This window comes from Dromaius novaehollandiae, chromosome 5, assembly GCF_036370855.1.
Source record: "Dromaius novaehollandiae isolate bDroNov1 chromosome 5, bDroNov1.hap1, whole genome shotgun sequence".
Lineage (NCBI taxonomy): Eukaryota > Metazoa > Chordata > Aves > Casuariiformes > Dromaiidae > Dromaius > Dromaius novaehollandiae.
The window spans coordinates 67,040,714-67,059,280 of record NC_088102.1 but is presented as its reverse complement, the minus strand read 5'-3'; the positions used below and the strand labels follow the sequence as shown (position 1 = coordinate 67,059,280).

The window sequence follows — 18,567 nt, the reverse complement described above, 5'->3', positions numbered from 1 at the left end:
CCACCCCGCAGCTACACGTCCCCTCGCCGTCGCCCCGCTGCCCATGGTGGCTGCCCTCTCCTCCGGGGCTGCTTGGCTCGCCGTCCCCGGCCAAGGGAGGTGCACAAGGGAGCCTTGCACATCATTGGTCTGAGAAGGTCTCCATGCCCTTAAAGAGAAGGTGGATTTTCTGCCGAGCCACCCGAGAAGCCCTTTTATACCTCCTTATTCAGTCAGCTGCCTACGGCTCGCCAGTCAGTCCTGTCCGTCCACGGGGGCTCTCTGTCTTCCTCCTCAGGACTTGGGTGAGCCGTTTTGCATGTCTCCTACTGACCCGGCTTGCTGTTAGGGGGCAAAGGGGACGCAGATCCACTCACGTGAGTTTTGGGGAGATAAATGCTGAGCGGGGTGGCCTGCTGGGGAAAACAGGGGTGCTAACGAGACTGTCTCCATCCTTTGCCTGTTGGAGAGGGTCCACGCATCAGAAAGTCTCCCTGTCTTTTCCAGCTACCTTCTCTTTCTTTGGTTTCCTGCCTTCCCCTCGCTTGACTGGTTTTGCTCTCTGGCTTGAGTGGAAGGGCAAGTGGAGCCGCAGTAACGCTGACCTCCCCGAGGCCGGGGGAAGCGGGATCCCATCCTTAGCTGGGGTAACTCAGCAGTGCTCCCCTACTTAGAGCCCTCGCTCCCGTTCCTCAGTGGTCTGTGCGGTGCCTTGCTCCCCAAAACTGTCCTCAGCGTTTGGAAGCCTGTAAAATAGCAAGAGCCGCTCAGATTTACTGTATCCCACCGAACAGGTGATGTAAAGCCCATATTGCGGGCAGATAGCCGTGAACCGGGATTGTCTCTTGCTTCCCTTGTGCTTGCAGCTTAGATGTCATTGCAGTGGGTGCATGTGTGCGTGCAGGAGGAATGCAAGTAAAAATAGCTTGCGTTCCTCGGGGGCCCCGTCCCGCTGCTGCAGCTGAGCCACCTGTGGTGGCTTTTGCTTTGCATTGCCCCGGCCTCCCTGAGTCATGGGGCCTGGCACCGGCGAAAGGCTGCCGTCTGAGGAGACAGCTGCAGCTCCTTGTGCAGCTCCCTGACCATTTTTAGAAGCACTTTCCCCCCAGTAATGTGATGGGCCTGCACATTTTCCAGGATAAAGTTTCCTCCGAGAGCTCATCCCTGCAATCTGCGCATCCTCCCTTGGGCTCAGGCCCCATTAACGCTTCAGCTCCCAGCACGGCCTCCCAGGTCTGCAGAGAGCTGTGTTTTGGGAAGTTGTCAGTTCTGCGAGAGGCTAGCTTAACTGGGGGTGGGCTGGCACCAAATCTCTTTCCTTTTCTGGCCCAACACCATTTTGCCCAGTCGAGGACCCCCAGACGCTGAGGTCTGCGTGGCTGCGAGGAGGCACGTGTTTGGCTCTCGTCCGCAGACCGCAGCCTGCTTCCCTCTGTGATGAAAGTTTGGAGAAGTTGGGAAATAAGAACAAACCTGTTCTTCTTTTTTACTAGGGAAATCTTGCTTTGTTTTTAAGCCCGAGAAAGTCATCACCAGCATGAATAATTGTGAACCTTTGGTTTTGGTTTTCATTGCAGGTTCACAGCCATCTAAAGCAAGATGTCTGAGTAAGTTCCCATTTTCTGTCTCTAATGCTTTTTTGGCCTTTTAAAACTTTTAATAGCCAACTTTTTTCACTTGTTAAGATTCCTCCACTTGTTTCTGATCAGGATGCTAACTTTTTTCTTTCTCCTTTCTCTTCCTTCCCTTCCTTGTCCATCTCTTCCTTTTGAACAGTGAAGAGGTAAGTGTGTGTTGCTGGGTTTTTTCCTTTAGCAATGCTCGTGGCACCAGTCTCGGCCTCACAGTTCCTCCTTGGGGAAAAACAGCTGCTCAGGAGGAAGAAGAGCCCAGGCTGTAGCAAGGTTTTCTTGATGATTCCTTTCGGCAAAGGCGGTGAAGGACAGGGAAAACTCTTTCGAAGGTGTTTGTCCTGTCTGCCTCCTGGCTTGAAGTTAGGTGGTTTTTCCCCTTTCCTGCTTCCCAAGTTGGCCACGAGATGGTGCTGGGAACCCCTGCCTGGAGAGCAAGGGCTGGTGGTCCTGAATCGCATCTCCCCCATCTTTACTGCAGAAACAGATGAAATCCCAGCCCTTGGAAGTGCATCCTCTTTGGTTGCACTGCCTGTCGTTCCCCATACTCGTTCCCTCGTCTTCAACCCTCAAAGCACCGTCAAATCGCTTTTCAAATGCGATCTGATGTGGTTGGGTTCCAGGGGAACGTGAAGATGATGGAGACTGCATGCTTAGGTGTTCTCCCTGGCTTCCAGCAGACCTGGAGCTGGTCTGGGTTCAAAGCCTTGGAATAGCTACACTGGGGTTTCACAGGGTCTCCAGCTGTGCTGACCACAGGATAAGGTGTGGGAGGACTGTGTGTGGCCTTGTCACAGCAGAATTCACTGCCTCTTTCAAAAAAGTGTAAACTTCTATGTTTGTCCTGTTGAGTTTGATTTCTTCTTTGTGGAATGTGGAATCCCAGCACTGGTGGGAGGCAGTCACATAATGCACATCTTCACACAGAGGAGGATTTTGTGCATACTGAGCTGTCTCTGAATCAATAGCAGACCCAAACTCCCCTCTAGTCAATGCAGGAGACATAGCAATCACGACCAGGCGCTAGTTCTGCCAGCATCGCTCCACATCTCCTCTTAGCAGGTTGCTCAGTCCTCCATCTCCATCTGGCACCTCACCAGATGTCTGAGAGAACACAAGGTAGGGCTTGTCCTCACCCGGAGAGAAGAGTATCTCAGCAAAGCCCAGAGACTCTGCAACATGGAGTTGATGTCCAACAGATGCTTTGACTCCCCACGAAACCCAGCACCCCCAAAGAAGGCCAGGAGGGTACTGTTTGCTGAAGTACTGTATTTGAAATGGAGGATAAGGCCTGGGCTGAGAGTGCTCAAGGGATCCAGCCTCGTGGTCCTTGCCCAGAGTCATACGAGCAGAATCCTGCCAGTTAGTGCAGCCAGTGCTGCACTGCATCTCTGAGCTGGATGCCTTTTCTCTGCAGAGTCCTCCACCTCTTTCAGGAAGGCCTTAGCACCAACTGTATATGCAAAACATGTCAGATTTGGTTACATTGCTCTATAGATCCTTATCCACTTCCTCCTGCGTGTAGCACAAATTCACACCCAAACACTGCTTTCTTCTCCCCTACAACCGCGAGTCAGATGTCAGAGTGCACTTCCCCTGCCCCAGCCACACTCAGGCTTGCTCTGTCTTCTGGGCGAAATGCTGAGGAAACAGCTGCAATGCAGTGACAGGTCAAGGCTGCGGCTTCTTTTGTAACCAGGAGACCTGTTGCTGCTGTTCCAACACACCATGGGCACAAAAAGGCAGGCTCGGTCTGCCACGCTCCCCAAAACGCGATGGTTTACAGAGCTGGAGAGTGCAGCATACTTCTCAGCTGGCATCTCAGGGAAGACGGAGCTGGCTTTTGTCCTGCAGCCGCAGCCTTGCTGCCCTCCGTCTCTCCCAGGCTGACCGGCCAGAACAGGCCCTGCGCTAGGTCTTCTCAGCCCCACAAATTACACAGCCTTCATGTACTCATCTGTTTGGCTGTTCCCACCTGGATGTGCCATCGATCTCTCGGAAAGAAATTCCAAAGCTCCCTAGTGCCCAGGAGCGTTGGGGCCCATTAGCTTGAATGGAGAGCAAAACACACTTCTGAGTGAAGAGGAAATTCGAGAAAGGGCTAAAAAGTTTAAAAAATCCCAAGAAGCCAGGTTTAGAGCTCTCTTTTATATGCAACCTTAATTTCGTTATTTCACCTCAGGCCTAGTTTGTGGGGTTTAGATGCCCGAGACTGGCAAAGCTGGGTTCAGTGGGGAGACCCTTTTTGGAGTGCAGCTGGTTTGGGGACCAACCGTGTGTCCAAGTGTGCTTCCCAGTTGGAGCCAGCTCCTTGGCAGGAATATAGGTGCTAAATGGACAGTGGGGTTATACGGAAAGGGGAAATGAGGGGGGAATGGGCACATGATAACCTGCTTTTCTCTCTTTCCTCCCTCTTGCAGAAAAAGAGGAGGGCAGCCACTGCCCGTCGGCAGCACCTGAAGGTAGGTGGCATTGCTGGGACAGGCTGAGGTGTGCTGGGCTTGCGTCCCCTCGGGTCCCCCTTGCTTGGAGGTGTCGGTATTGCGGAGGCAGGGAGCTCCTCGCCGTCCAGGGCCCGTCACAGCTCCCTCCCCCTGCCCCTGCCTCCACCCCTGGCTGACCTCCTCCCGCTGCCTTCCAGAGTGCTATGCTCCAGCTGGCTGCCACTGAAATAGAAAGGGAAGCAGCTGCTAAAGAGGCGGAAAAGCAGAACTACCTGTCAGAGCACTGTCCTCCTCTGTCGCTGCCCGGATCCATGCAGGAGCTCCAGGTAATGATCTATCCAACCCTCTCGCTGGGCTGGAGCAGAAAGGATTTGGCTCCACCGGTCAGCCCAGTGGGTCTACATCTCCCTTCCCATCTTGGCCCATCTCTGGGTGCCCCTCTCCACCGTGGAGGCAGAGACAAGGGAGAGGCAGGGGCACTAGCACCCCCAAGACCTTTTGGGGGGCAGCTGGCAGTGCAGGGCCAGAAAGGCAACTTACACCTTTTGTGGGGCGTTTCATCTGCAGCGCCAAGGCCACGGCCTCCTTCCTTGGCTGCCCAATGACACGTCCCCTGCCTGGATGGATACCACGTAGCTGCCTTGAGTGTCCGGCTGGGGTCTTCCTGCGGGAGAGGGAGCTAGCTGTCAGGAAAGCCACATTTCTGGTGGCGTGCTGAGGCAGAAGCCCCATGGAGCTGGTGGAACAGTGAGCAGGAACTGGCCTGCACGCCACCCTTCCCCGTCTGCGACCAGTCGGTCTTGACTGATGGACTGATCCTTCAGCAGTCTTCTGGGTGGGAGTCTTTCAGAGCAGAGAAGAAGGAAGCGGTCAGGGGAGAGGAATCACGTGTGTTGGTCCTCGCTCTTGACTTTCCTCTCTGCTCTTCCTCCCAGGATCTGTGCAAAAAGCTTCATGCCAAGATAGATTCAGTGGATGAGGAAAGGTATGACACAGAGGTGAAGCTACAGAAGACTACCAAGGAGGTGGGTTTCCTGTGGAGCGATCTCTCCGCTGCCTCAGAGGAGTCTCCAGCTCGTGCTTAGTTTCTCCTCACAGCACTTGTTGGCACCTAGTCCACCTCCCGAAGCTGATGCCCCCCTCCCTCTCTCTCTCCCCTCACTTCCTCCCTGCAGCTGGAAGACTTGAACCAGAAGCTGTTCGACCTGCGGGGCAAGTTCAAGCGGCCGCCCCTGCGTCGGGTGCGCATGTCGGCTGACGCCATGCTGCGTGCCCTGCTGGGCTCCAAGCACAAGGTCTGCATGGACCTCCGCGCCAACCTGAAGCAAGTCAAGAAGGAGGACACGGAGAAGGTACCCCTTCCCTCTCCCACGCACCAGGACGGCGACTGGCCCTGCTGTTGGGGACCCTGGGTGGTAGCCAGGCCTGAGGGTGACCCCACCTCTGCAGTTACTATTCCTCCCCCATATTTTCTCCTCCAGCTCCCACAGTGTTGAAAAAGTAGGGTGTAGCCCCCAAAGACACACAGCAGGGGTGGAACGGTGCTCCTTGAGCTGGCGCAGTGTTTTCCAAGGGAAAACTTTCCCGGCACGTGCTGCGAGGTTTCCACGGCTGGATGCGCAGAGGGCATTGCCCTGCTGCCAGCAGCAGCCTAACGCTGCGGGCTGAGCGATACCCATTCCCGCTGCGGGTCACGAGCATCGGGGTGAGCAGAGCTGGAAAGCTCACGCTGGGAGCACTGGAGGCCCTGAGCCGGGGCTCTGCTCCCCCGGGATTTGGAGATGTCTCTCCAAATGCGCTTCGGGGGGGAGGGAAACTCTACAAACGGTCCGAAAAGTACCCAGAGGTCCCCAGATCCATGGGATCCGCTAGCTGCTGGGACGGTGGGGCGGTGGGCTGGGGGGCAGCGGGGAGCGGGGCCGTGCGGCACCGCCGGCCGCCCTGCCACGTGCACCTCCGGCCCGCAGGAGAAGGACCTTCGTGACGTGGGTGACTGGAGGAAGAACATTGAGGAGAAGTCCGGCATGGAGGGCAGGAAGAAGATGTTCGAGGCTGGCGAGTCCTAAGCGAAGGCGGTCGCTCGGCACCCGCGGCTCCCGCTTTCCCGTTTCTCTCCTGTTTTGTAAAAGCCGCGGTGGGAAAGCGATGGTGTAAATAAAGCTTTGGTGGTGGAGTAGGGCCGGGGTCGGTCCGGCCGTGTCTGTCTGGCACCCTGCGAGGGTCTCCGAGCCGCCGGACCCCAACGCTGGGGTCTCATCCATCCCACAGGGCGCTCCCCGGGGACGGACGAAGACGGGGGATATGGAGGAACCATTTGCCACAGGAAGGAAACGGGTGAGGCCGTGCGCTCACGGCATCGGCGGCCATAGCTCCTTCTGCTTCCTCTTCTGCCTCGGCAGGGCTGACCATGGCTGCTCCATCCGCCCCCTTCCAGGCCTGCGTGCACAGGCAGAGGGGCAGGCACCAGCTTGGTGACCCCGCGGTGGCTGAAGGCCACCGTCGCAGTCCTCACACCAGCTCTCAGGCCAGCCACGCTGTGCGGCTGGCCCTGGTCCTTGCCACTCGCTGTGGCAAAGCGCCGGCGGCTCCTTCGCCCCCACCGTCTTCAGGCTGGGACCCGAACCGCTCTCCCTGTCCCCTGCGAGCCTCGGCGCAGGCAGCTGCCCCTGCCCGCGCCACCTTTAAGCAGCTCGTGCTGGGGGTGCCAGGAAACCGGGGCGGGAGACCGCGGGGCAGACCCCACCCTGGGCCTGCGGGACCAGAAAGGGGCAGCGCATGCCAAGTATCTGAAGAGGAACGGGCTGGACCAACCATGGTGTTCACAGGCAAGGCGTGAAACCAGGACAACCTGCAGGCCTTGTCACCCGCGGTTTGCAGCTGCCTGTGCCCTGGGCGCCGGCAGGGAAGGGCAGGTTGCCGTGCTCATCGCCCCGGGACGATGCTTCCTGATTTCGAGGCTGCCGACAGAGGCAAAACCTCAAAATAATCCAAAAAAGCAATTGGCCTTCCCATCCCCCCAGAGCGCTCAGCCCATGAGGTTTCCGGCGCAGCTCACTTCTGCTGAGCACAGGAAGAGCGAGGCGGCAGCACGCGCGCCCCATCCCCGTCCCCGTCCCCGTCCCCGCAGAGCTGCCTGCCAGGGCTGCCGGCAAGGAGGGAACATGTCGGACTCGGAGGGGTGCCAAGGGGGCGCGGAAGGCGTGGATCGGGCAGGGGACGAGTCCCCCGCGGAGGGCGAGAGGTGAGAGCTGGGCGCAGGGGAGCCCACCGCCACGGCTGCCTTCCCTGGGGAAACCAGGAGGCTGGGAGATTGGGGATGGCGGGGAGGAGGAAGATGCAAGGCCAAAACCAGGTTGATCCATGAGACGGAAATGCAGAAAGCCATTGGGTGCTTTTGACAGGCCTCCCTAGGCCAGGAGAGACTTGGACTTGCTGAATTTCTTATCTCCTCTGACCCACCAGCCTCTAAAGCCCTTGGGGTGAGACTGGGAGGAAGACCTTGGCTCTAGCACAAGCCAAGGTCAGCAAGGGGTCCAGCTCCGAGGTCCGGACCCGCTGTCATGCGCCGCAGTGGAAATCAGCCCCGTCTTTAAGACGAGTGGGTGGAGATCAGCTGCCTCTCCTTGAAGCAATCCTGGGGATATCCCACCTGAGCCTTTGGGGGACGTGGGCTTTCCAGAGCGCTCCGGCCCCCAAAACGTGATTGCACCTTCCTCCCGCTGGTAGCTCTGGGCTGGGCAGGACCGACGGAGCAGCCGCCACGCAGGGCCGGGAAGGGGGTTTGGAAGAGCGAGTGTCGGCAGGCCCTCAGGAAATGGGTGTCCTTTCTGCGGTGGGTGACTTTGGCGGAAAGGGTGTTGGAGATGCCCAAAGCCCCTTGGCTTCCAGGCGAAGCGAGCAAATCTGCCATTTTTGCCACTCTCTTGGGCGTTCGCGAAACTGGAGGCCAACGCCTCGCCGATGCGGTGGCGGGGTGTGACGGGGAGGTGATGCTCTTTCGGGGGTCTGAACTCTTCCTGCGTCTACTCTGCCTCTAACCGGATTAAACCAGAAATTTTTCAGACTACTTGCTGCCTTTTATAGGTTTATGCATCTCTTTGCCTGATCTGCTTTGTTGCTGTATCCACAGAGCCTGTAAACCTTGGTCTCTCAGCTCCAAAGCAAACAGCTTTCCATGGGTGTTAAAAGAAAAAAGACCAGTAGCAGAGACCAAATTGCAGTTGTCTGTGTGCCAGCTGGTGGAGGAAGACAGAGATAAGCTCGGCTGAGGTATCGCGCTGACGTATTTAGATTTGGATTCAGCTGGATTCAGACTGAGCATTGGGGAGCTTGGGGGTTTGCCTGACTTTTGCCTCTAGCTTCAAAGCTTGCATTAGCATTTCTCCCCAAGGCTGCTGAAAGCTGCTGCAGTTCATGTTTACAGAAAAAAAATCCTGAGTGACAAGGAGAGGAGAAAGGTGTGTCATCTCCTATCACTAAGGGTTGCAGCAAGTGTTTTGGCTGACACCTGACAGCAATTAGCCTGGGCTGAGGACTCGACTGGAGGCTTCAAAAGGTGGTGGAGGCTCAGTGTGTGAATGTCTCTGCTTGGAGGGGAAGGCTTTGCTGCTTGGGGAGTGCACTGATTTCTCAGTGTGATGCATGGGGTTTCCAGGCATTGCTGCAGCCTGAGCAAGGTCTGGTAGGGCTGGGTTTGCCCTGGGGTGTAAGACCAACCTCAAGTTGGCCTCCTCTCTGGAAGCTGATGCTGGGGGTGGCTCAGGGTGTTGGAGCTTTCCCATTCCCCTCTTGTAGTGTGTGCAGGTATGTCAGCTTCATTGGGCAGCGGTTGCTGGTGAGGCAGGGTCAGGCTTCTCCTTTTTTGTTTCTGGCAAGCAGAGGAGGGTGTCTGGAGAGATCTATAGCAGTCTAACTCTTACAGCCTCTTGAAGCTGGTTTAAAAAGTGTGTGTGTATGAATATCAATGGAAGGGTTGTACATCCCTTTCTCCCTAGCTGAATCTTAAAATTTTAATGAAATCCAAAACTTAACAGAAAAAATAAGAAAAAAAAGTACTTTCTCTTTTGTTTTTTAAATATGGACAACTGCTTTCTCTCCCAACCTGTGTAACAACTTCTAAACATCTCCTGCTTTTGCTTGCGTTGTTTAAGCATCTGCCAGGCTCTTGCGACTTCCACTCCCAAAATGGAGGAAGCAAGTATTTGCTTGCTGTTTAGGACTACCTCATCTCACCAAGTGGCCAGGGTGATGAGCTCAACTCTTTGATCTTCCCTCTCCTTGAAGAGAAGGCTGCTTTCAAGGTGCTCTGTGTACAGATGGAGTCAAGGCAGTGGTCCCCACACAGCTGAAGGGCTGCCGGGGGTGTAAGCAGTGAGGTCTACGAAGGAGCTCCCTGGGAAGCAAATCCTGAGGATCTCTGGTGGCAATGTAGTTGTGCCCTGAGGAGGTATGGTGGGGGAGAGAAAAGGAGTTGGGCTGGCTTAAGCAATGAACCATATCTATTTAATGCTGCCCAGTGTATGTGAAGATTAGCTTATACTAGAAAGAGCTTATACTTGTATAACTATACCAATGAAATCCTAGTGAATTTGGCTGTAGCTTGCTCTGTTTCCCCATGCAAATTGGGACCTTCTGGTAAAAACTCATGCTGGTGTAACAACACCTGGAGCAGAACTTGGGCTGGAGTGGGGAAACCAGGCCTCCCACGGTGATGTGGAGGGGCTGGAGGTGCAGGGGAGGCCTGCTTTACACTGGGGATAGACAACCTACGGTACCCCTGTTATACAGCACACCGTCTGTGAAGCAGCAGGGGCTTCAGGTAGCCCCTGACCTCGGTTACTGCGTGTGTGGATGTGCCTGTGTCAGGGTCTATCTGTGCCGTGCTCTGCAGGATTTTCCCAGCTGAGCGGGACAGGTTTCTCTGCCGCTGCGGGGGTCTGAGATGAGAACGGCTTTTTGCAAACACAGTCAGCTTCCCGCGGCTCCTTCCTGCTGGGGCTTCCCATGCCGAGAGCTGCGGGGAGCCCTTGGCAGCCCATGTATGGTCACTGCCTGGGGAAAGGCTTTGCTGCGCTAGCAAGCCCCGGTCTTGTCTTTGCCGTATCTATCCCCAGCTGTCTTGAATTCTCCAGATCCTTCGAGGAGACTTGGAGGGTGCTTGCTAAGATGACTGTTGTTGCTAAGTATACCCGTGGCTGGAAGGAGGTTGTCTGGGGAAAAGTGATATGTAGAGAGTCTTTGGACTCCTCGGGGCGTGGGATTCCTTAGGGGAGGGATGGGGGGACGGCTGATCCCTGCTCAGAGGGACTGGTCAGAGTCTGACCCAGCTGGGTGCATCAAAGTGGAAAACTGGGGAAGTGAGCAGGGGAGGGTCAGCAGGTTTCACTTGGATAATTTAATGAAGCTCAGCAACACTTCAGCATGCTCAAATTGAAAATAGGTGCTTTGGGAGTGGCCCTTGGGGATAAAGAACTTCCTCTAATTACAGGGACATGGCGGGTGCCTTCACTGTCCCTTTTCCCTTGCAAAAAGAAAAGCCTAGCTTGTCTTGCCTCTGAGCTTATTTTGCAATGTAAAGCTGCAGGTTTGCAGGGGGTGCATGTTAGAGGAAGTGGGGGATTGCCCAGTTCTTTGAATTCTACTTTTCTCTTTAACCACAGAAGAATCTGTGGGGGCTGGAGGACTAGCTGAGTGGAGATGCAAAAAGAGGATGTGCTCTTGACGAGCTGCGTTAAGACTCCTGGGGTGAAGCCTGGCTGCACTGCGGCATCCTTTGCCCTTGGATTTTGGGGGAGACCTGGCTGTGGGGCTGTGTGTGATGGCTGGGCTGGGTGTTGAGGAGGCTTTTGCCAGCCTGGTGCTGTCGGGGTGAGGTGAGGAAGTGCTCTGGCTGGGGCTGTGCTGGAGAGCCCGTGCTTCTGGAGAAGGGCCAAACCCAGCGGGGGTGCAGGCAGAGCCTGGCCTGCAAACCCGGGGAATGAAACCCCCGGGGGCCGTGGAGCCACGGGCTCCGTGTCCCACGAGAGGGCGAGCTCCGCTCGGCCTTAGTCGCAGGACAGCGCTGATAAACCCGCAGCAGGGAGGAAAGCGGGGATGTCCAGGCGGTTCTGGGGAAGGCAGGGCTTATTGCTTGCGTGGAGCAGGTGGGCATCCCCCGCGGTGGGGAGAGCTGCTGCCTGGGGGAGCAGCAGCCCTCTCTGGTACAGGGCGGTCTCCTGGCCTCGGGATAGATGGGGGGCAATTTGGGGCTGTTCCCAGCCGTGCCACTGGGGTTAGCTGAGTGAATGTCTCTGCATTCGCTGTGGCTGAAACGGGATCGGTGCTGCCTGCGTCCCCACTCGCGCCCGCCACCCCGTTACCCTCTCTGCCCTCCCGACTCGCACGCCCGGTTACAAGGTCGGCAGAGCTGGCTCCTTCCTGCTCCCTCCCCAGCGTGGCTGGCTCCGCTCGCTTTCTCCCTCCCTGCTCTCCCACGAGTTGGGCCACTTCCCAGCAAAGCCGTCATCCAGGCTGGCTGCTGCCTCTGCTGGGACCCTGCCCCTTCTCCTCGCTGACTCGCATCTGGAGCGCGTTGCTGGGCAAACAGCCTCCCGAAGGAGGTGCTCCGAGGTCTCAGCACCGTGTTTTCCTCTGGAAGAGAGTACGTTTTGCTCTGAAGGTCACTGAGCTGATCTCTGCTTCTGGGCACATGGGAAAGGGTGGGTCCTACTCTGCTTTTTTGGGGTGGGAGCCTGGGCCCAAGGAAGGAGATACCCAGAGTCCCCCGCAGTTTGATCTGGGCTCTCCCAGGCTCCTGTGCCTGCAGTCTGACTCCTCCGCTGAGAGTACCAATCTGCTGCAGTCATCAGGAGCTCTCAGGTAACACCGCAAAGAGCTGTGGCTTTCACTGCACTCTTTCAGCACAGCCCTCCTTTGTCGTGGAAGTGCCAGCCCTCCTGGCACCATCCCGGCTACCTGAGCCTGCTGGGATGCTGCAGCCTTGTCGGGGAATGACGGCATCTGCCGAAGGCAACCGCTGGTCGCTGCATGCTCAAGGGTGTGGATTTCTTCTCAGACCCATGCGATATCTGCCAGGCCTATGCAGGTGTCTTGAAAAACCCGAGGCATCTGAAATGGCACTTGGTACCTATATTCAGGCACCTGGCTTGCTCCCTGAGCTCCTAATGCCACCCAGGAAGCATGGGGCACTGCTGAGATTTGACTCGGGCTCTCCTGGGGCTTGGCTGGGTGTCTCAGCCTCTCTGCTGTGCCGGTGCTGTGTGGAGGCCCAGCCACGAATGGGTTAACCAGCACTGCTGGAATCCGGGTGTGTTTTCCTTGCCAGAGTATCCCTCCTAACACACACCAGATGTGTGAGGCAGCCATCGGAGTGTCTTAATCCCAGGTTTCGGCACGCTGGGTTGTCTCTCACGGGCAGGTCTGCAGCAGGCTTTCTGGGGGCTTCGCCGTTGCTCATGCAATGCACGGGCAGGGTGATTGGCAGTCCCATCCTCTGCAAGAAAAGCTGCAGCAAGCCAGGACCAAGTGTCTTCTGTTATTTGTTGCCTTAGGTTATTCATTCCTGGGATGAGTTGCTGGGACTGGAAGCAGGGTTAAGTGCTCAGTGTTGAGTCATATGGGGTGAGCAGCTCTGTCTGAGATGGGGTAAAGCCAGGTAGCTCCACCTCTGGAGGGGCAGCTCTGATTCATGCCAGCTGAAATACCAGCTCAGCATGTCTGATAACTCTATAGGTAAAGAGCAAAAATGTGACCCACCGGAGTCCCTTGATGGAAATTCAAGTCAGTGGACTTCTGTTATCGGCCTGATTGGTGGCCCACTTGCACCAGAGGATCTGCAGACTCAGAGCCACCTGGGAGGACCTTTTTGCTTTGAGATGTGCAAGGCAGTTTACTTGGAGTTCTGCTATGCACCAAAGTGCAGGGCCAAATTCTTTAGCTGGTGCAAATCGGCACCATCCCACTGGCTCTAGTAAAGCTGTTAGTTTGCATCAGCTGGAGGTTCTTGGTTTTCTGGCTTACATGCTCATTTTACAAATGTGTCCTTTGCTAGGGATTGTTTTTGCATTACGAAGAAGCCCCTTTCCCAGCTCTAAGTATTTTCTGCTTTCTGCTGTTAAACGGACAGTATGTGCAACTCCTTTTATCAAGCCCATGCCAGACAGTATGGAAAATATGATCTCTTCTTTTGTGCATGTACATGCATGTGCTTTGCTGCAAATGTAATTTCCTTTCCAGAGAAAGGTTGTTCCAGAGCTGTTAGCATAGACAAACTGAACTATTGACAGATCCCAAACAACTACAACTGCCAGCCATTTGGGAGGGGGGAGCGCTCCCTCAATAAAATTGCTAGCAATAATCATTTCCTCTTAAAATAAGTGCCTCTATGCAGTTGCCGCTTAGCTTCATGTAACAGGGGCTGACAACAGCATGTGTGAGCTTAGATGTCCCCAAGGAATGAATAAGATGTGATGCTGAGTCTGTGCATCCTTGCTCGGCTAGGTCCTCTCCCTCCTTGAGCTGGTACGTGTCTCTCATGTTTCTCTTCACTCCAGCTGATATCTTTGTGTACAGCCTTAGCTGTTCCTGGTGCTTGGCCCCATCCAGCTTTCTGGACTCAATGGCAGAAAGACTCCTCTTTAACTTTTTATCATGCCTGGCTTTGGAGCATTAACCCACTGCTCTCCCTCTTGGCAGATGCACGTGGTGATCTTCAGGGCTTTTGGATACATGACAATAATTTTGCCTGTCCTTTTATAATGACTCCCATCTTTTCCCTGGCTCAGTGAGGGAAGCATGGATGGACACTGGCAAGCTCTAAGATGGCTTTCCATGTGACAAGACAAAGCTTGAAGTGAGGATATAGCCTGGAAGTGGGAGTTGTTAGAGGATGCTTGGGGATTCCTGCTTCCCCCTTAGCTCTGACCCCAGCTGGAGTAATCAGCACTGCACTGTGAGGCAGGGACTAGTGACTGCTCAGAAAGCCTGTGTTGCACAATGCAGCGCTACCAAGCCAGCTGCAGATGAGCTAATATGCCTATACTGAGCAGAAGTTGTGCTTCAGTCCTGGAAAGCTACGCTGGGCTGATCAGCTGGACTGTGCAGCCTGGGCAGAGTGCTGGGCCACGCAGTGGTGCCTCCTCCAACTCTACAGCTGCCTTGGCTGCCCTAGCCTGGAGGGACTCTCCACGCTGCTGTGGGATGTGGCCATGACCTGAGCACACTGGAAGAGCAGAAATGGGAGGTGGGCAGGGAGCTCTCACTGGCAGCCTTTCATCTGAGCTGCAGCTTGGGCAGTTCCCTGAATGTCTCAGGAGGCCTTTGTTCAAACCATTACAAGCTTATCTGGCGACAAAATGTGTTGCTTGGCTTTGGGTGATGCTTAAATACATCAAACAGATGCCACTTGGTGAAACAAGCTAGTGCCTGTATTAGAGCTGCACCTTCTTGCAATCACTGGAGAAGCCTGAAGATGTCTTGGACTGCTCAGTATCCAGCTAATCCAGCCAGCCAAAGCAAAGGCAGTCCTGTTTACTTTGATGCAGGTTTGAAGTTCAAATCCATTCAGTAGCTTTGAAAACCCCAGGGAAGACAGGCTAGCCATGGCAATGCTTTGTCCTCAGGCTGGACAGCCACCCTTTTGCCCCCTTCTTTTCTATAGTATCTGTGATCTTGGCTCTGCAGATGGCTCAACATCAAAAGTAGTCAAGTTTCTACAATAGCTCTGTGGATATGTGAAACACTCCTAAAACTAGAGATGATAAATTTGCTTGTGGTCAATATATGGTACTTTCCAGGAGGCTGAAGGATGTAAACCTCCTGTTCCCCACTAGACCCTGGACTACACTCGTTCACTGCAGTTCAACTCTGGCAGCTCTTTGGGGGTTGTGGGAGCGTTGGCACAAGTTGTATCCCTCCAACACCCTTACAACTACAGAACTGTCGAACCCTCTCAGTGAAAGGAAAACACTCAGATGTAGGATTTTAAACAGGCGTGTATGTCAACTGTTCCTCAGTGCTACCTGGAGCCTTGCGGTCCTGTAAGAAGTGTGTGCTTTTTGGTTTTTTTTAAACTCCAGGCAGTGTCGGCCTGTGTGGGAGCAGACTCTTGGCAGCAGTTGCCTATGACCTATTTATCTGGGCTGGATAAATCCCTGGTGCTTGGCCCTGCTTTTGAGGGGGAGCTCAGAGAGAAGGAGCCGGTCTCCTCAGGGCCGATAGTTCTCCTATTGTCCTGTAGTGACCCTCCCGCCTTTGCCGAGAGTGTCTTATCTGCAGTCATTGTTTTGTCTTCCTGCCCGTTTCCCAACAGCTCTGTTGATTTAACCTAATATATAGATATGGTACACATCAGGGTGACCGCGCCGGCTCCGAGCGCTCCTCTAGGGCTCGGGTGAGGCTGCCTCAGCTCCCTGTCCGTGAAAGCTGGATGGCAGCTGCCCTGGGCCGCTCGGGCTGCACCTCTCCCTGTTTGTACAGCACCCAGCACAATAGGGGCCCTGATCCCCTGTAGCCCCTGCGCTGCCCTGGGTAAGGCTTACGCCACCTCTCTTTGCTTTCCCCACCCACCCTTTCTTTAACGTATCTTTCAGCATCTTCCTTTTGGTTTCTTTTCCTTCAGCCCCCTCATCCTTCTTTCTCATTTCTTTTGCTCTCCTGGAGCAAAGTGAGGCTGGCGGACTTGCACCTCTCCTGAAGGGCCCCTCACTAGCAGACGAAGCGATCTTTGCTTTCTGGTTTTGGGTCTGGCCATAAAGTGCCCATGGGGGCAGAACAGGATGAGTCCCCCCTCCTGGGGAGGATAGTTGTGGCGTAAGGGATGAGGGCTGCTCCTCCTAGACACTGCTTTCTCTCCTTCTCGTTTTTGCCTCTCTGGATGTTATAGGAACAGAGTCATCGCTGTTCCCGAGCCAAGTACTTCAGACTTATTATGACACCGTGTTTGACTGTTTGGACTCAGCCCACAATTAAACATGTTCTTCCTGGCGAGCCAAACCTCTTGCAGCTACTCTGATATTCCTCCTTGTCCCTTGGCTGTCCTGCTGCCTTGCCCGTTTGCAGGGGGAGCCCAGCTCCACGCTGTCCCCTGCAGAGCCCTCCACAAGCGCCTGCTGGCTCCTTTGCCCACTGCCCTGGTGCTCTTCCAAGTGCGTGGGATGGATGAGAGCTCTGAGCCAAGACGGCTCCCGCCTACAGCATCCCCTCCCCGAACGCCCCGGGGTCATGCTCTGGCTTGAGCGTCCCTCCTGACTCGCTGCCTGGGCCGAGGAGGGTTTGCCTCAGGAGCGCTGGCAGGGCTGGACTCCTCTCCCTGCAGCCAGTTTCTGCTCCGCTGTCCTGACAGGGGTGGCTGTGGTCGCAGGCTGAGTATCGAGGGCCTCTCATCGCACTGGTTTTGGGGTACTTTGCCTTCCGGAGGCATCTTTAACGTGGTCGTGTGGCTCCTGCTTCACACTGAGGTGTTTTCTAGTGCTTGCCAGGGCTGCCAGGTCATGAGTGAGCAAAGCCAGAACTCGGCATCCCTCCCATTCCTGTCTTTTCCCTCGAATCGTGGCACCCTGAGCTAACACGCAGATGGGGTGCCCTGCCCCACGCTCCCGATAGCACGGTCCTGGGGCTTGTAACTAGCTGTTTCCGGTGAGAAAGAGATGAAATGTGCTGCGTTGGCTGTGAGACTGTTCCCTTGGGATTATCTTTAGCTGCCCAAAAGCGAGTCCTGGCAGAATAAGCAAGGCTGCGAACTGGGATCCAGGGATGAAGGTGACATGGGCAAACCCTGGGCGTCTGTCAGGCGAACTCACGCACTGGGCTGTCTATGCAGATGATGTGCCAACTCATATGGCCCCTCTCATCGAACCGGGGCTCCAAGGTAGCTTGGCAAGTGCTTAAGAGGTTGTGCTCACGTGCTGACATCTGTGCATGGTGGAGGGATAGGTGTCAGGATAGGGAGAAAGGTGTCTGAGATGCCATGGGGTCACATCAGCTAAGCAGCAGAAACACAGAGATGTCCTCTGCTCCATCGTCCTTGTGAGGGCTCCTGGAGCTGAGCTCTGCTGAATATTCAGCACATGGCGTCTCTGGCTGGCTCAAAGCATCCCTTGCTGGGACAGGGCTGCCTAGCCCATATCGATGCAGTGAGGCCCTTTCTCCAAGCAGATCTCTGGGATCTCACCACTGGTCTGTGGAGCATGAATGTCTCAACTGTGCTGGCAGCCGGCTGAAGCAGCTGGCACCCGTAAAGGTCTGGCCCTCAAAGCAACTGGGTGTTGTGGCTTATACTGCTACCGAGCCTGGCTGATGTTGCTTGCATCCCAGCAATACTGGAGAAGATAGCTCAGGCTACGCTTCTTTGCTAACAGGACTAGACTCTTTTTGCTTCTTTTCCTTAAACAATGTTTTAGCCGCCAACTGATTTTTGCAATTGGCCTTACATAGCAGAGCGATTACATAATTAACGGGAACTGGTGTGGCCCTTTCTGGACTTCTGCCCTCTTTCCTCCAGCAGTGGACCCTGAATCGCTCCTTCCTGGCATGTCTCGCCATTGCAGCCTTGCCTGTTGCTGGGAAGAGCTCTGGGAAGCTCTTTGGCCAGCAGTGTGCTTCCACATTCAGCCACAAAAAGTGCTCTGGGCGTCCCTGCTCCCATACTGGGGTGCAGTTTTGCTGCAGGGATTTGTGATGGTTCTTCGAGTCTAAATTGTGCCAAAAAATAGAATAGGAATTCTCTGCTGTTTTCTTCCTGTCTCTGCTGTACTACTACCTGTTTCCTGGTGGGACTGTGGAGTTTTTCTGCAAAACATACGAGCAGCTGTGGGGCTGATGCTAACCTTACTGTTCTTGAATATATGGTATGACTCAGACTGCATCTGGACTGTGCAGGGAGGAGAGAGGGGACAGAAGTTACTTCTGTTCTGCGGGGAGTATGGGATTTCTCTTGCATTGCTGTTTCTCCATGGTCCCTTAGGCCCAGGCTTTGCGCTTTTGAGTTTTTGGGTTTAAATGCCTCCTGGCCCACTGAGATAGGTATAGGTTCCCTTTCTTTTGGGGGGTTGTGAGTTTAGAGACAGGGTCTTGCTCACTTTCTCTGCAGGTCCCCGCTGAATGCTGCAAGAAAGATATATTTTCTCCTATCTACCATCTTGCTGGTTTTCATCTTTGCCAGAGGTAGAAGGGCAGGACACCTTCCCTGGAGGACAAGCAGCACAGCCACCTTCCTAAGGCAAGAAGGTTTTTCCAGGCCAAGTTCAGCACAAGGGACCTCTCTCAGCCTGCTGCTTGTTCTGATGTAGGATCCCTTTCCTGAGCATTTCACTCTGTTTTTTCCAAATGATCTTATTGCGCTAGACCAGTAAGATGGCTAATGCCATAGCCTTCCTTTTTGTCCTAGATTTCCTCATCCAGCAGGGTATTTATCTGCCATACTTCTTGAAGGCACCCATGGCTGAGTGGTGGTCAGCACCGGGCTTGAGGAGCCCATTGGCTTCATGGGGACTGCCTTTCTGGAGGCTGCTGATCTT

The 18,567-nt window shown here is 55.0% G+C and overlaps 2 protein-coding genes across 4 annotated transcripts in view; both read left to right on the top strand.

The window, feature by feature from the left end:
* The first annotated feature begins 4,034 nt into the window (after window positions 1–4,034).
* TNNI2 (troponin I2, fast skeletal type) lies at window positions 4,035–6,227 on the top strand. The gene is made up of 5 exons (XM_026092758.2): window positions 4,035–4,072; window positions 4,252–4,380; window positions 4,990–5,079; window positions 5,230–5,406; window positions 6,022–6,227. The coding sequence occupies exons 2-5, from the start codon at window positions 4,258–4,260 to the stop codon at window positions 6,118–6,120; spliced, it is 489 nt and encodes a 162-aa protein (XP_025948543.2). The 5' UTR covers window positions 4,035–4,072; window positions 4,252–4,257; the 3' UTR covers window positions 6,121–6,227.
* Window positions 6,228–7,145: 918 nt separating this feature from the next.
* LSP1 (lymphocyte specific protein 1) overlaps window positions 7,146–18,567 on the top strand; it is a 50,954-nt gene continuing 39,532 nt past the window's right edge. The window contains exon 1 of one of the 3 annotated variants that reach the window (XM_064513144.1): window positions 7,146–7,295. In XM_064513144.1, coding sequence (XP_064369214.1) covers window positions 7,216–7,295 — 80 coding nt within the window. In that variant the 5' untranslated portion in view covers window positions 7,146–7,215. Of the gene's footprint in view, window positions 7,296–11,726; window positions 11,912–18,567 lie in introns of those variants that run through there. The other 2 variants (XM_026092782.2, XM_064513145.1) reach the window with 2 other exon arrangements.

Bases quoted from the DNA above. Each gene is read 5' to 3' on its own strand.
- TNNI2 (XM_026092758.2), top strand. From the start codon at position 4,258: ATGCTCCAGCTGGCTGCCACTGAAATAGAAAGGGAAGCAGCTGCTAAA. The intron at 5,080-5,229 runs GTGGGTTTCCTG...TCCTCCCTGCAG, and splicing joins TACAGAAGACTACCAAGGAG to CTGGAAGACTTGAACCAGAA. The intron at 5,407-6,021 runs GTACCCCTTCCC...TCCGGCCCGCAG, and splicing joins AGAAGGAGGACACGGAGAAG to GAGAAGGACCTTCGTGACGT.